The sequence below is a fragment of the Microcaecilia unicolor genome, chromosome 11, assembly GCF_901765095.1.
Source record: "Microcaecilia unicolor chromosome 11, aMicUni1.1, whole genome shotgun sequence".
Classification (NCBI taxonomy): domain Eukaryota; kingdom Metazoa; phylum Chordata; class Amphibia; order Gymnophiona; family Siphonopidae; genus Microcaecilia; species Microcaecilia unicolor.
In genome coordinates this window covers 132,874,476-132,891,851 of record NC_044041.1, presented here as the reverse complement: position 1 = coordinate 132,891,851, position 17,376 = coordinate 132,874,476, and the positions used below count along the sequence as shown (strand labels likewise).

The 17,376-nt window shown below is 46.3% G+C and overlaps 1 protein-coding gene across 1 annotated transcript in view; it reads right to left on the bottom strand.

Annotated features, from left to right (window-relative positions):
* The window catches only part of SART1 (spliceosome associated factor 1, recruiter of U4/U6.U5 tri-snRNP), a 244,084-nt gene that overhangs the window by 181,054 nt on the left and 45,654 nt on the right, over positions 1 to 17,376 (bottom strand). Inside the window, exons 6-8 of the mRNA XM_030219089.1 lie at positions 4,116 to 4,193; positions 3,682 to 3,781; positions 3,115 to 3,260 (exon numbers count right to left, since the gene is read on the bottom strand). Of these exons, the coding sequence (XP_030074949.1) occupies positions 3,115 to 3,260; positions 3,682 to 3,781; positions 4,116 to 4,193 (324 nt within the window). The remainder of the gene's footprint in view (positions 1 to 3,114; positions 3,261 to 3,681; positions 3,782 to 4,115; positions 4,194 to 17,376) is intronic.

Sequence of the window (17,376 nt, the reverse complement as noted above, 5' to 3'; positions counted from 1 at the left end):
GCTGTAGGATTGAGCTCCCGGTGGGCTATTTGGAGGTTTGGAAACCAAATTGAGGGTGTATCCTTGCCGGACTATTTGGAGAACCCACTGGTCGGAGGTTATGAGAGGCCACCTTTGGTGAAAAACTTTCAACCTCCCCCCGACCGGCAGATCGCCCGGCACTGACTCATTGATGTCGGCTATGCTCGGCTGGAGCCAGTCAAAAGCTCATCCCTTGCTTTTGCTGGGGGGCTGTGGGGCCTTGCTGAGGCGCACGCTGCTGACGAGAGCGCGCGCGCTGGGGCATAGCCTGGGCCGCAGGCTGTCGGGAAGGAGGATTCTACCTACGCTTACCAGAAGAGTAGGGAACAGTCTTCGTTCCCCCATAAAAACGTCTACCTGTGGAGGTAGAAGCTGAAGGCTGCCGGCGGGAGAACTTGTCGAAAGCGGTATCCCGCTGGTGGAGCTGCTCTACCACCTGTTCGACCTTCTCTCCAAAAATATTGTCCGCTCGGCAAGGCGAGTCCGCAATCCGCTGCTGGATCCTATTCTCCAGGTCGGAGGCACGCAGCCATGAGAGTCTGCGCATCACCACACCTTGAGCAGCGGCCCTGGACGCAACATCAAAGGTGTCATACACCCCTCTGGCCAGGAATTTTCTGCACACCTTCAGCTGCCTGACCACCTCCTGAAATGGCTTGGCTTGCTCAGGAGGGAGCTTGTCCACCAAGCCCGCCAACTGCCGCACATTGTTCCGCATGTGTATGTTCGTGTAGAGCTGGTAAGACTGGATTTTGGCCAAGAGCATTGAAGAATGGTAGGCCTTCCTCCCAAAGGAGTCCAAGGTTCTAGAGTCCTTGCCCGGGGGCGCCGAAGCATGCTCCCTAGAACTCTTAGCCTTCTTTAGGGCCAAATCCACAACTCCAGAGTCGTGAGGCAACTGAGTGCGCATCAGCTCTGGGTCCCCATGGATCCGGTACTGGGACTCGATCTTCTTGGGAATGTGGGGATTAGTTAGAGGCTTGGTCCAGTTCGCCAGCAATGTCTTTTTTAGGACTTGATGCATGGGTACTGTGGACGCTTCCTTAGGTGGAGAAGGATAGTCCAGGAGCTCAAACGTTTCAGCCCTGGGCTCGTCCTCCACAACCACCGGGAAGGGGATGGCCGTAGACATCTCCCGGACAAAGGCCGCGAAAGACAGACTCTCGGGAGGAGAAAGCTGCCTTTCAGGGGAGGGAGTGGGATCAGAAGGAAGGCCATCAGACTCCTCGTCAGAGAAATATCTGATGTCCTCCTCCTCCTCCCAAGAGGCCTCACCATCGGTATCAGACACAAGTTCACGAACCTGTGTCTGAAGCCGTGCCCAACTCGACTCCGTGGAAACAGAGCCACGGTGTGAGCATCGAGAGGTAGACTCCCTTGCCAGCACCGGCGAAGCTCCCTCCGCCGACGGGGAGCCTTCCTGGGAGGCAACTGCAGTCGGTACCGCAAGCGGCACCGATGCTGGAGACCTCACCCCTGGCAAGGGGCCAGCCGGCGCCTCACTCGACGGTACCGGTGGCGCAAGCACCCCCGGTACCGGAGGGGAAGGGCGCAACAGCTCTCCCAGGATCTCTGGAAGGACGGCCCGGAGACTCTCGTGCAGGGCGGCTGTGGAGAAAGACATAGAAGCCGATGCAGGAGTCAAAGTCAGAGTCTGTTCCGGGCTGTCCAAAGTGGAGCGCATCGACACCTCCTGAACAGAGGGTGAGCAGTCCTCCCGGTGCCGATGCCTACTGGGTGCCGACTCCCTCGGCGACCCACAGCTCTCGGTACCGATGTGGGAAGGAGACCGGTGTCGATGCTTCTTTGACTTTTTCAAACAAAGCATGTCACCGGAACTTCCTGGTACCGACGAGGACGACGTAGAATCCAACCGTCGCTTCCTCGGGGCCGAGGCCGAAGAAGGTCGTCTCGGGGGGGCTGTACCGCAGGAGCCCTCAGGGTAGGGGGAGACCCACCCGAAGGCTCACCGCCACCAGCAGGGGAATGGACAGCCCTCACCTGCACTCCGGTCGAAGCACCACCATCCGACGACATCAGCACTAGTGGAGGTCCCGGTACCACCGACACCGACGCAGCCTTCCGATGTCTCGGTACCGACGATGCAGAGGGACGATGCCTCGATGCAGCCGATACCGCTGATGCCGAGGTTGGAGGTCTTGACGCTGTCGACATCGTTGCACTCGATACCCCCGGTGCTGTTGCCGACGAAGAGCCCGAGAACAACACGTTCCACTGGGCCAATCTCGCTACCTGAGTCCTTTTCTGTAAAAGGGCGCAAAGACTACAGGCCTGCGGGCGGTGCCCAGCCCCCAGACACTGAAGACACGACGCGTGCCTATCAGTGAGCGAGATTACCCGGGCGCACTTCTTGAAGCCGCTGGGAGACTTCGATGACATGGGCGGGAAAAATCACGCCGGCGAAATCAAAACTCGTAATTGCGGTAAAGGCACCAAAAAGAGGGAGAGAAAAAAAACTCGAACCGAGGCCTCAAAGGGGCCTACCCCGAAAACGAAAGTAAACTTAACAGGGCAAAAAACTGGAAATACGGGAAGGGAAAAAAAGACCGAAAAGGTCTCTCCCCAAATTCCCTTTTTTTTTTTCAATAGCGAAAAGTCAAAAGACGCGCGAGGGTCAACTTAAGGGGCGCGAACGGCGCAAAAACACGACCGTCCCGAGCGCGGACAAAAGAAGACTGACGAACATGAGCCGGTTCGGGTGGGAAGACGGCCGCGCATGCGCGGTGCGCATCGGCGCGCGAGGACTAGCAAAGGCCTTTGCTAGAGAAGTTCCGATTGGAGGGGGCTGCCGTGGATGTCACCCATCAGTGAGAACAAGCAGCCTGCTTGTTCTCGGAGAATGGCAAATACACACACTTATGTAGTGAAAAGAAAAAAAAAAAAAAAACCTTAGTCAGTCAAAAAGAGAAAGCCATTAAGAAACAAACTGAACAAATCAGATGTCCTGACAGCACAAAATATGCCTATATAGGATCATCTACTAGTGGAAAGGGTTGAGAAAAAATATTTTTAAGAAAAATCACTGCACTACTTAGGGAAGAAAAATGTGTTTTCTCTAAATGACAAACTCACTATGGCCATGTCATCCACACTCTCTTCTTCCTCATATGGTTTATACTCTGGCTTCTTTTTCTTCAGCTCTACATTCCTCCTGGCCTTCTCATTGTCCACCAAGTTGACATTTAGCAGAACGTCGCTGTCATCCTCATCCAGAACACCTGAAATTCAAGCATAAGCTTTTAAAAGCTGTCTGGCAGCCCTAGCACAACTGAAACCCCTGGTAAAGGTGTGTGGGGGAGAGGAAGAACTCCATAAAGATTGAAGCACAAGCAGGGGAAATTAGCATTCATCATTTTCAAAGATGCTAAGAAATTCAGCATTTAGAAAGGCACTCTAGTATAACATATCTTTTCACTTTAAATAACCTGTGATTTGGCATTTGTAGTTTTTGCTCACTCCCCCCCCCCCCCCCCCCACACTTCAGGATATAGATGTTATAAAACTAAGGATAGACCTGGAGTCTCTCAGGATCTTGGTCACTGTTTGTGTCAACTACCCCCCCCCCCCCCCCCCCCCCCAAAAAAAAAAAAAAAAAAATTCCCATTCCCCAAAGTCATGCTTAGGTTCTGTTGTTTCTACCTTTGTCTTTGAGGGTGAGAATGATGGTCTCGCCTTCCCTGAAAGAGTCTCTGTTGTGTTCCACTGTTAGTCCCTGCAGATCCTTAGAGGTGTACCTACGCTGTGGAAAAAAAAAACCCCAAAAGGTTTCTTAGACGAATCTCAAATCAGAGATCCCATCTACAACACTGTGACTGCAAATGATGCACATCAAGAGAGGGATGAAAACAAAAAGTGAGAAGAAGTCTAATAGTTTCTTTATTTTCTCAATCTCCACCTGCACAGCCCTTTCTCCTCCTTGCCAAGAACTGAGTGAGCACAATCATACTCTAGCTTCCAGTACTTCCCATTCTTCAAACAAGAAAGATGTAGTATAGCATAACCTCATGACTTCATACTCTTTTCACTTACAAGCAAACCCAGGCCAACATATGACCTTTCCCTCGGATACTCACCTCTTTCGCATGCCTGAACTCTTCCTTCATGAGTCCGCTGATGCCAAATTCTTCTTCCATCTCTTCTAGGAGCTTCGCCTACACAAAACATGGACAGGAAGAACAGAATTGGAAGTGGTGGTGCAGAAGTGTAGGTGGTGTGTAAAGAAGAGTCAGACCCCAGAGACATATTCAGAACAAGTACATGACTATACTAGTCTTGAGGTAATGAGCTATGAAAAACTGTTATGCAACCAAAGTTACCATAACAAAGTTAGTATAACTAATGATCATACTGGACAATTTATAATCTTCACTTCCTTCAACTCCATGACGCCTGATCCACACCTACCTCATCTGACCACAATATAACCTTGTTATCTGCTATCAACCGAATTGGCAAACGCCTCTACGGTACTATGTAAGCCACATTGAGTCTGCAAATAGGTGGGAAAATGTGGGGTATAAATGTAACAAATAAATAAATAAAAGCTTCAAAACCAGGGTTTTGTTAACTGAAATGCTTCTCTCTCATTGCTTTTTATGCAAAAGTGCCACAAAATGGTACTGCTTCACCAACTTTCAAGACAATCAATCCTGCTGCTTCCAATTCACCTCTCTGAAAAAGTAAACGAAAGTGAAATAACCTAAGAGGTGATTGGGAATTAGAGATAGTGGTTTTCTGCACATTAAAAAAAGAAAGAAAGAAAGAAATCTGCAGAACACCTACCAATAGACTGGACTGCTGAAGATGTGAACAAACGTATGGTAAAATTGTGCCTTACCTCATAATTCTCTTTCCTTTAGTTGAAGCAGATGAATCCAGAAACTGGTGGGTTGTGTCCATCTACCAGCAGGTGAAGATAGAGAATACTGAAGACAGTGATACTGGTCAGCCAGCCCCTCAGTCAGTTAGTATATGTCTCATCACAAAGCAGAACTAGAAGCAAACAACCTCAAAGCCTTCCTCACAAATTGATAACTGCAGCAAACCCATCAGGAACGGAACTGAATTCCTGTCCTCTTATCTTGGTCTCCATTTTATTTTATTTGAAAAAACAACTGCACCTGAAAAAGAAACAAGCCACAACAGAGACCCCAGCCATAAACCTACTACTACTACTACTACTATTTAGCATTTCTATAGCGCTACAAGGCATACGCAGCGCTGCACAAACATAGAAGAAAGACAATCCCTGCTCAAAGAGCTTACAATCTAATAGACAAAAAATAAATAAAGTAAGCAAATCAAATCAATTAATGTGTACAGGAAGGAGGAGACGAGGGTAGGTGGAGGGGAGTGGTTACACGTGGTTACGAGTCAAAAGCAATGTTAAAGAGGTGGGCTTTCAGTCTAGATTTAAAGGTGGCCAAGGATGGGGCAAGACGTAGGGGCTCAGGAAGTTTATTCCAGGCGTAGGGTGCAGCGAGACAGAAGGCGCGAAGTCTGGAGTTGGCAGTAGTGGAGAAGGGAACAGATAAGAAGGATTTATCCATGGAGCGGAGTGCACGGGAAGGGGTGTAGGGAAGGACGAGTGTGGAGAGATACTGGGGAGCAGCAGAGTGAGTACATTTATAGGTTAGTAGAAGAAGTTTGAACAGGATGCGAAAACGGATAGGGAGCCAGTGAAGGGTCTTGAGGAGAGGGGTAGTATGAGTAAAGCTACCCTGGCGGAAGATGAGACGGGCAGCAGAGTTTTGAACCGACTGGAGAGGGGAGAGGTGACTAAGTGGGAGGCCAGCAAGAAGCAGATTGCAGTAGTCTAAACGAGAGGTGACAAGGGTGTGGATGAGGGTTTTGGTAGAGTGCTCGGAAAGAAAGGGGCGGATTTTACGGATGTTGTAAAGAAAGAAACGACAGGTCTTGGCAATCTGCTGGATATGAGCAGAGAAGGAGAGAGAAGAGTCAAAGATGACCCCAAGGTTTCGAGCTGAGGAGACAGGGAGAATGAGAGAGCCATCAATCAGAAAAATGTGGCTGAAAGGGAGGGGATCCTGGATTCATCTGCTGCAACTAAAGGAAAGAAAGTTATCAGGTAAGACATAAATTTTACCTTCCTTAGCCTTTGTAGCAGATGAATCCAGAAACTGGTGAGATTTACCAAAGCAATCCCTAAAGAGGGTGGGAAGCCACCACTCCAAAGCTAGCATCTACCTGCACGGCCACATCCACTGTATAATGTTTTGAAAATGTATGTAGAGAGGCCCAAGTAGCCGTCTGACAGATCTCTTTGAGAGACAGCACACACGTTTCTGCCCACAAGCCCGATTGTGCCCGTGTGGAATTGGCCCTCCAAAATATATGCTGAAGCAACCGCTTCCTTTATTCACTAAGCTACAGTTGCTTTCGACGACGCATTGCCCCACCGGGGCCCCCGACAGGAGCACAAACAGATGATCCAAACACAGGAACTCAGACATCTGCAAATAATGGAGGAGAACCCACTGAACATCCAAGAGCTGAAGCTTCGCAAAATCCTCTGGACAGTCCTCCCTCCAAAACAAAGGGAGAAAGAGAGGCCGATTGATAAGAAATACCAAGATAACGTTTGGTAAAAGAGACGAGATTGTACGCAGTCACCCTACACTGAAAATTGGAGAAATGGATCCCGACAACGCTTGGACCTCAAGACCCGAAGCGCCAATGCCACAGCCACCACAAAAAAAAAAAAAAAAACCACGCTTTTAGGGAAAGATCTTTATCTGAAGCGCTACACAAAGGCTTAAAGGGCACCCTCTACATAAAGTGCCAGATTCAGGTTCCAGGCTGGGTATGGCCGGCAAAGCGGAGGACAAAGGTGAAGAACCCCCCCCCCCCCCGCAAAAAACACGCACCACATCTGGATAAGCAGCCAGCAAAGAACCCGACACACAGCCCCTGTAACAGGCCAGAGCCGCTACCTGAACCTGAAGAGAATTATAGGCCAAACCCCTTCTGTAAAATGGCCAACAGCTGTGGCACAGACACCAGCAACAGTGACTATGCGTGGGCCGCACGCCATGCCACAAAGGTACACCACACCTCAGAATAAACCATCATAGTAGGCTGCTTCCTAAACGAAGTAAAGTAGCTATCACCACGTCCAAATAGCCCTTCCTCAGTCTCTACTTCTCAAGTGTCAGGTCGTAAGACCAAAGCGGGAGGGATCCCCTATCTAAACTGGACCCTGATGCAGCAGGTCAGGAAATAGTGGAAGCCAAAAGGGCGTATCCACCAGAAGACAAACCAAGGAAGCCGCGGCCAATTCAGAGAGCACTAGAATGACCAGCCCCAGACAGCGCTCGATCCCATGCAGAACCCGCCCAATTGAGGACTACAGAGGGAACATATAAAGAAGCGCAGACTGTGGCCAAGGCTGCAGCAGGACATCCAACCCTGCAGACCAGACCTCTTTTATTCTGCTGAAGAATCTGGCCACCTTGGCGTTCACCTGTGTCGCCATCAGGTTGATCTCCGGCGTCCCCCACCTCTGGCATATCTAGAGACAGCTCCCATTCCGCCGAATCCAGAAGATGGTGACTGAGAAAGTCCACCTGTACACTGCACTGTCTCCCAATGTGCGCTGCCAACTGATCTTGGGCTTCCATCCAACTCTGGGAGGATGTGAACCTCAGTGGCCAGAGTCACACTGTGTGTGCTGCCTTGCCAACTGATGTACGCCACCGCCTTCATGTTGTCCAACAGAACACAAACCTGCCTGCAAATCCTAAAAAGCCTGTAAAATGTTCGCCGCAGCTCTATTCAATTGATGGACTAAGCTGCTTCCATCACAGTCCAACGCCCCTGCATATATTGGTGGAGACAATGAGCCCCCCCACCCACCCAATAGGCTGGCATCCTTAACGTCCACGACCCATGGTGGAGAGGCCAACGGCATCCTCCGCCGCAAGCTTGAGTCACGAAGCTACTAGCTCATGCTGCACCATGCCCAGGGGAATCATAGAAGCCCCGCTTATACTCCTGGGAACCGGCAACCATCTACTTAGAAGGAACTGCTCCAGAGGACACGTGTGCCCTTGCCACCACTTCCAGAGTGGCAGTCGTAGAGTCCAAAACCTGAACATAGTCCCAGGCTCAGGGGACTCGCTAACTTCAACATGCTGAGTACCTGAGTTTGCAGCTTGGCCCTCCAGCACCATGTCAAACTGGACACCTAGATAGCCCAAAGTCTAAGATGAATCCAGGTGATTTTTCGGACAGTTGATCACCCAGCCCAGAGACTGCAAGAGCACAAGGATCCGGTCGGTGGACAGGTGACTCTCCTGCTTCGAAGCCTTTGGATCAACCAGTAGTCCAGATAGGGATGCACTTGGATGCCTTCCTTCTGCAGGAACGGTGCCACCGCCACAACCTTGGAGAATGTGGGGGAGCAGTAGTGAGGCCAAAAGGCAAGGCCCAAAACTGAAAATGGTGCCCCAGAATCGCAAAACGAAGGTACTGCAGATGCAGCCAAATAAGGATATGCAAATAAGCCTCCTTGAGGTCCCGCGCCATAAGAAACTCTCCCAGCTGAACTGCTGCTACCATAGACCACAGTGTTTTCACGGGGAAATAACAGACCTTCAAAAATTGGTTCATCTTCCTGAGATCGAGGACAGGATGGAAGGAGCCCCCTTTTCTGGGCATGACAAAATAAATGGAATACTGATCTGTGCGAGCCTCGAATGAAGGCACTGGAACCACCGCCCCCAAGGCCAACAAAGACTATGTGGCCTCAACCACCACTCTTTTGGACGCCGTGGCGCACTGAGATTCCAAGAAAGTATCAAATTCCAGTCTGTAAATATCAAAGACCCACTGGTCTGAGGTGGTTTTGGGAAGAGCGTCCTGCCGCCCCTGCTGAGCTGCTGCATCCAAAGTCCTCTTATCACCTCGAAAGGAAGAGCACTGCTGGAATCTGGGGCACTGGAACACTGCAGATGCTTGACCAGGATAGTACCACCGAGCCTCCCGAAGCGGAGGCCTCGACGCTCCTGACCGAGAAGCGGACTTGGGCTTATCCTCTGGGAGCCACTGGGATTTGGAGTCTCCCAAATCCTTCACAATCTTCTCCAGATCCTACCGAAAAAGCTGTTGGATTATTTGTAGTAAATAATTAGCAGATTTTAGTACACACAGCTTCAGCTTTAGAAATGTTAATTTCTTTCTTCATCTCTCTCTCATTCACCCCTGAATAATTCACTGCTGAGTCACTTTAAAGTTGAAGTAACAAAACATCTGTTTACTCACAGTTTGCAGTTAGATTATAATCAGACAGGCTTATATATACATATTACTATACATTTGTATTATCAGCTCCTTCCATGTGCTTAGATGGTAATGGATGCTCACACCACCATAGATCCTCTCAGGTTAGGAGAGAACATGAGCTCCATGTGCTCCATGTGCTGCATCTGCTGTGTCTAACCCCCACAGGAAGTTGCATAGCTATGTGACCTCTCTAAGTAATTCACATCAGAGGTCACAGAGTAATCACAGAGAAATAATAGGTGACAGGCAATGCATGTAAAATACAATTACATTCCAACAAACCCCTTCTCATGCATAACTGTCATGCAATTATTTATTCATACAAAGTCCAAGCTTTATACGCAGATTCACAAAATGTTCTCTGGGTAACGGTTTGGTCATGATGTCAGCTGTCATCTCACTGGTGTGACAATAGTGTAGACTGATGACCCCTTCTTTCGCCAACTCTCGCACGTTGTGGTATTTCGTTGCGATGTGCTTGGTGCGTGACTGAACCTTGTCATTCTGTGACAGTCGGATGCAGCTCTGATTATCTTCCATTATCTGGATTGGTCTCTTTTCAGCTATTCCGAAATCCAGCAAAAGTTTTTCAATCCACATCAGTTCTCTGCACGCTTCCGATACGGCCACATATTCAGCTTCTGTAGAAGACAAACTCACAATACTTTGTTTATGACTGGCCCATGAAATTTGTACATTTCCATACATAAACACATATCCACTTGTGGATTTATAATTAGAATGATCCCCTGCCCAATCTGAATCACAGTAACATATTAGTTTTGGATTACTATTGGCTGAAATCTTTAATTTACAATCAATGGTACCCTTTAAATACCTTACCATCCTTTTAACTGCAGTCCAATCTGATTTGGTAGGTGAGCTGACCCTTCTGCTCAAAATTCCTACTGCATTTGCTATATCAGCCCTGTATGTGGTAGCTAGATATAAAAGCTTACCTATGGCTGATCTATATTGGATGTTATCTGGTAAAGGTTCTCTTACTGTTTCATCCTTCAGAAAATCAGTGATCATGGGAGTGCTTACAACTTGGGCATCTTGCATACCTAAACTTTCAATAAGCTCATTTATTTTCTGCTTCTGGCTTAGAAGATAAGAACCATCATTTTGTTTCTCAATTTCTATACCAAGATAGTATGACACATTACCAAGTTCTTTTATCTCAACATTGAGGTTTAAATATTTTACAATGTCCTTGTACTCTTGCTCACTTTTGCTTGCAATGAGCAGATCATCAACAAAAGCTAAAATGTATGCATATTGTCCATTTGTGCACCTAGTGTACAAGCATTTATCTGCTTCACCTTGCTTAAATCCTAAATTTGTCAATATTTCATGCAATTTTTCATTCCAACATTTTGCACTTTGCTTTAATCCATAAAGACCTTTGTTTAATTTACACACTAGCTGTCTTTGTTTTGTATTTATGAAACCTGTTGGTTGTTCCATGTACAAGTCTTCAGTTATATCTCCGTGAAGAAACGCTGTTTTCACATCAATGTGGTTGACTTGCATGCCTTTTGAGACTGCAATGCTCAGAAGTGTTCTGATTGTCGTGTGTTTCACTACAGGTGCAAACACTTCATCAAAATCTTCTCCATATTTTTGAAGATATCCCTTTGCCACTAATCTGGCTTTATACCTTTCCACTTTTCCTTGTGCATTCCTTTTTAACTTGAATACCCATTTGCATCCTATAGCTTTCTTGCCAGGAGGTAATTTTGTAAGAATCCAAGTATTATTTTTATCCAATGCATCAATTTCTTCTTGTGCAGCTTTATGCCATTCAGCAGCTTCTTCTGCTGGCATTTTCTCAATCTCATCCCATGTTAAGGGCTCTTGAGCTTCTGCTGACTTTGTTAGGTAAGACAGTCTTGGGGGTGGAACACCTTTGTTTTCCCTGGATGAGCGTCTGACAACAGGTTGGTCTGACCTTTCCGCATCCTCTAAATCTGAGAGTCCTTCTCCAATTGATTCCCCTTCTCCAACTGTACTGTCTTCTTCAATGATCCTTTCTGTGTCTGTTTCCTCTGCCTGTTCCTCGTTAGATACAGATGAGTTGCTTTCAGACATCTGCCTTGGTATGGCATTTATATACACTGGCATGTCTATTATGGTTCTAGTTTCATATTCTGGATGATAAGGCTCATCTGGGATAATCCAGCCTTTATCAACCCTTTTGTTTTCATCAAAATATGTAACATGTCTTATGCCAACAATGCCAGTTTTCAGATTCAAAATTCTATATCCTTTGTGTCCTGGAGTATAGCCAACTAAAATGCCCCTTTCTGTTGTGGAATCCAGCTTATGCCTTCTTTGCTTTGGTATATGAGCATATGCTGTACTTCCAAATGTTCTTATGTGTGACAGGTTTGGCTTCCTACCATGCCATGTCTCATGTGGTGTGCGCTCAGCGCCTTTAGTTGGCATTCTGTTTTGTAGGTACACTGCTGTGAGAATTGCTTCCCCCCATAGTCTTTTAGGGAGATTGCTATCTGACAGCATACATCTGGTCATTTCCACAAGTGACCTAAATTTTCTCTCTGCAACAGAATTTTGCTCTGGTGTATAAGCTACTGTTGTGATATGCTGAATGCCTTCTTGTTCTAGAAATGTGCGCATGCTTTGTGAAGTGAACTCACCACCATTGTCGGTCTGAAGAACCTTTGGTTTTCTTTCAAATTTATTGCTCACCATGGCTACGTATTTCTTCAGCATGTCTGTGACTTGACTTTTTTCTTTCAGCAAATAGGCCACACAGTATCTAGAGAAATCATCCAAGAATATTAGCACAAATCTGTTATTTCCCAATGATGGGATATTAAACGGTCCACATAAGTCACTGTGTATTAAGTCCAGCACTTTATTACTCCTATTTCCTGTGTATGCAGGAAATGAGGGTCTCACACCTTTTTGAGTAACACAGTCTATGCATTTCTCCATTTTACCAGCATCTGCACTTATCTGAATGCCGGTGGCCAGTTGCTTACTGTAAAGATCCTGGATCACCTTAGAATCACGATGTCCCAGGCGGCGGTGCCAGATTTCCAGACTACATTTACCATCATTCTTCCTTACTTGCGCCATATGTGAGGCTTCACCTGAAATGCTCAGTTTATAAACATCATTATGCATAAAAGCTTCAGCATACACTTCATCATTTTTAGAGATTGTGCACTTACTGTTTTCAAAATGAATCACAAATCCCTTCTTATCTAATGTAGATACACTAAGCATATTGCAAACTGCTTGGGGAATATACAAGACATCACTTACAGGAATTTCTTTAACTTCATTAGACACTTTGCATTTTAAGAATCCAATACCTTTTGCTTGGATCTTAGCAGTCCCTGCGTTTGCAGTTTGAAGAATTCCTTCTTCTGGACACATTTCCTGAAAGAAATCTTTACAATTGGTTAAATGGCATGTGCTCCCCGAATCCAAAATCCAAGTACTTTCATTTGAATTATTATTTACCATAGTCAAAGATTTTTCTGCCATTAGAAAGCCCTTGTGTTTATCTTTGTCCTTCATACATTTCCTGGTTTGAAAATTCTTTAGTTCCATTGGCTTAGGTGAGCTAGAGGGAGTGTTTTGTGTTTCCTTACACCATTTAGATACATGTCCCTCCTTTCCACATGAGTAGCAAATCAGCTTGCCCTTGGGTGGAGTTTTCCCATAGCTCCGCCTTCCTCTGTTCTTTGCCAAGAAATTTGTTTCATTTCTCTCTGACTGACTTTGAGAACACATCTCCTCAGAATCATTTATTATGCATTCCTGCCTTAGTTTTGATGTTGCCTGTTCAAAAGATTGCCCTTCAATGGCCTCATTTACAGACCTAAAAACATCAAACTTCTTTGATAGTGAGGTAAAAAGAAATGCTCTTTTCAATGCATCACACATGGGAATTCCAGAAAGTTCTAGCTTTTGAAATGAAGACATAAGATACATAATGTGATCATTACATTTACTTTTATCCCTTAATTTGGTTTCATTCAACTCTGCCAGCCAAATTGGTTGCTGCTTTGCATATGTAGTTGCATACATAGTTCTCAGTTTATATAAAATGTCCTTTGGTGTATCTTTTCCCTCCACTAATATGGCTTGTTTCTCTGAGAGAGCTTCCAAAAGCATGCACTTCACATAATAGTTTGCATTGTCCCATTCAGCCATATTTTCAGCTGTTCTGTCTTGGTCTAAGCATATATTTAATCCTTTTGCTCGAAGGAGACATATGAATCTTAGTTCCCACAGCTGATAATTAAACTCAGTTAATTTAGGCACCTTGAGAGAATAGAACAATGGTGAATTTCTTCCCTCAGCCATTTTCTTAGCCTTCTGTCTGCTGTGTGGGGGGAGAGAGAGACAGACTGAATCTTTCCTTTAAAACTTAAGAGAAAAATGTGGCCTTTTTTTCTGCCTGGTAATATTTCTCTTCTTTTTCAATTCCTGGCCCTGGGCCCATAACCCTTTTGTTGGATTATTTGTAGTAAATAATTAGCAGATTTTAGTACACACAGCTTCAGCTTTAGAAATGTTAATTTCTTTCTTCATCTCTCTCTCATTCACCCCTGAATAATTCACTGCTGAGTCACTTTAAAGTTGAAGTAACAAAACATCTGTTTACTCACAGTTTGCAGTTAGATTATAATCAGACAGGCTTATATATACATATTACTATACATTTGTATTATCAGCTCCTTCCATGTGCTTAGATGGTAATGGATGCTCACACCACCATAGATCCTCTCAGGTTAGGAGAGAACATGAGCTCCATGTGCTCCATGTGCTGCATCTGCTGTGTCTAACCCCCACAGGAAGTTGCATAGCTATGTGACCTCTCTAAGTAATTCACATCAGAGGTCACAGAGTAATCACAGAGAAATAATAGGTGACAGGCAATGCATGTAAAATACAATTACATTCCAACAAAAGCAGCTTGCCCTGAAACGGCAGCTTAGTGAGCTGCTGCTTGGATGCCGTATCTGCCATCCAATGACGAAACCACAACAAACGGAGGGAAGCAACTGCCAGAGCCATTTGTTTGGCCAAGGCACAAACCAAATCATAAAGGAAGTCCGCCAAATAGGCTAGACCTGATTCCATATGGGGCATAGTGGCTACCAAGGAGGGGGAGACTCTTGCACCTGCTGAAACCAGCTAAAGCACATTCTGGCAGCTAAGAACTACAGAGGCCTGAAAAGCAAGCACTGACACCTCGAACGAACACTTCAAAGAAGCCTATAGGCACCAAACCTGCATGTCCATCACCACCACCCCTCACTCCACTGGTCTTCTTAGCGACAGCAGTCACTAGGGTGTCCACTTTAGGAACAGAAAACTTGTCAGCATGGTAAGCAACCACCGGATAAAGCTGAGACATCACCTTTGCCACTTTGAGACCTCCCCATCAGGGTCGGACCACTGAGCTGTAATAAGTTCCTGGATGACATCATACCCGCCATCAAGATTTGCTGAAGAAGCCACCTGCACCTCCGGATCAGCAATATTCAACACTTCGAAAGCGCTAGTAATTAGAAAAAGCAACTCTTCCCATGGGGTCATCAGGCTCCTCCTGAAGCTCACCCTCCTCCAAATCATCCAGTCGAGAAGAGCGCAAAGACTCTCCAGATAAAGCTGCGTGAAGGGGAGGGGGAAATGGGGCCCAATGACCCCACCTCAGACATGGAACACTGGGTTCTCAGATGAAGGCTGTGAGATCTGCCCCAAGTCCCCAGAGGAATCCCCCCAGGGCCATAACTACTGGAGCCGGCTGAGACTGAGGCAAGGCCCTCTTCAATAAATAGGCCTGGTGCCAAAGCAGCACAAATTCAGGAGAAAAAAATAATTCTCCAGAGACCCTAGGCCCCAGAAACACACAGAGTTGTCCCCATAGACAAAAAGGGCACCCCCACAATGGAACCACCAGCAACAAACTCCAGAGAAAACCCTGAACTCATGGGTTCCGAGTTCATCAACTGCTGTCCGGCTGGAACCACGTTGGAGGGAGATGACAAAATGGTGAGCGCACCTGGCATGTCCGTGCAGAAAGCAGACATGTCAGGGGAGAGAGAAACACTGTCCCCCACTGAGACCTTCGAGCATCCTGCTACACAGATTTCTGCTGCCAAGTTCTGCACCCCAAAAACCCCAATGGAGATGAAAAATTAAAAAGCCACTCACCACAGGAGCAGTGCGGTTCTCTGTCAGCAGCGGCTCCCCCCAGAAGTAAGTCTGCCACCAAGAAGCTCACCAGGCTGAAGAGGAATAAAACACTTTTCCCAGACGCAGTGTTCCTCTCTCTTTTTTTGTGTGTGTGTGAAGAAGGCTACAGCTCAGACATGCCAACCAGGGTAAAGAAACTGGAAGTAGGGGAAACTCGGGGTGAGGCAGGGAACTGGCCTACCATGTATGCCCCCAATGATGACTCCATTTGGCCTGGCTCAACAGGCTAGGCCTAGCCCAGTAGCACCCCCAAACACACAGAATCCAGGGGCTGGTGGAGATGGAGATAGAGATATACTGACTGACTGAGGGGCTGTCCGTCCGGTATCACTGTCCTCAATTCAATATTCTCTATCTCCACCTGCTGGTAGATGGACACAACCCACCAGTTACTGGATTCATCTGCTGCAGAGGTTAAGAAAATGGGACATTTTGTCTCTGTATATCAAAACTGCTATTTAAGTGGTCCACTTAAAGATAAAGTCGGTCGGATAACGGATGGACATCTACATATTTGTAGCCCTCCTCAACTTACAAAAATAGATTTTGGCCATATATTAACTTATATCCACAAAACTCTATCCATTTATAGATAGAAACAATTTCACACAGAGCACTTAAGCAACCAGCACCCATTTTCATTTTATGAGATTTGTCTCATTCCATCTTTATTTACCACAGGACAAGCTTTTCATGCTCAGTGTGTTCTTCATGAGCTGCTGTTCAGTCTGCTCTACTTTGCACATTTCTGATGCACCAGTCAAAAGGGAAGTGGGTGTAAAAACAAGATCATGGAGAGAATGAGTAAAGAAGAAAGAGAAAAGAGGATCAAGAAGAGAAGACAAGGGACAAGGAAGGAGATAACTTTAGAGAAAACATAAGAGAAAATCAGCAGTGAAAGGGAAAGGGAAAATTAGGTACTTACCATGATAATTTTTTTTCCTTTAGTCATAGCAGATGAAGCCATTACATATGAGTTATGTCCATCAACCAGCAGGGGGAGATAGAGCGCGCTCAACTTTTCACAGTGCCTCATGGCCAGCTAGCTCCACTGCCTCTTCAGTATTTGAAGCTTCCAAAGCAGTATGGCAAACCTCAATGGGAATAACATGAACTTTCCTCACAGCGAACGATGGCCCCTTAACAAAGGCATAAACTCAAAAAAGGAGGGAATGAACTCATCCTCCTGGAGGGAATAAACTCATCCTCCCAAAACATGAACTGGAGGGAATGAACTCATCCTCCTATAACTGTAACAAGAATCCTGAAGACTGTTTTCCGACTCCCGAAGGAAGGAATATAACTTCAGGAAACAAGAACAGCACCTAAAATCAGAATCACTGCAATACAGACAATCATACAGGGAGGGCTCATGGCTTCATCTGCTATGACTAAAGGAAAGAAAATTATCATGGTAAGAACCTAATTTTCCCTTCCTTGTCATCAAGCAGATGAAGCCATTACATATGGGATGTAACAAAGCAATCCCTAAATAGGGTGGGAACAAGCCACACCACGTGCTAGCACCTGTGCTCCAAAACACGCATCCCTCCTGGCAGCCACATCCAGGCTGTAATGTCGGGCGAAAGAGAGCTTAGAAGCCCATGTTGCTGCACTGCAAATCTCATGAAGAGATAGTGCTCCAGTTTCCACCCAGGAAGAGGAAATCGCTCTTGTGGAATGTGCCTTAAAGCTTCAGGCGGAGCCCGGCCAGACAGCAGATATGCTGAAAAGATAGCTTCTTTGAGCCAATGGGCAATAGTGGCTTTAGACGCTGAAGACCCT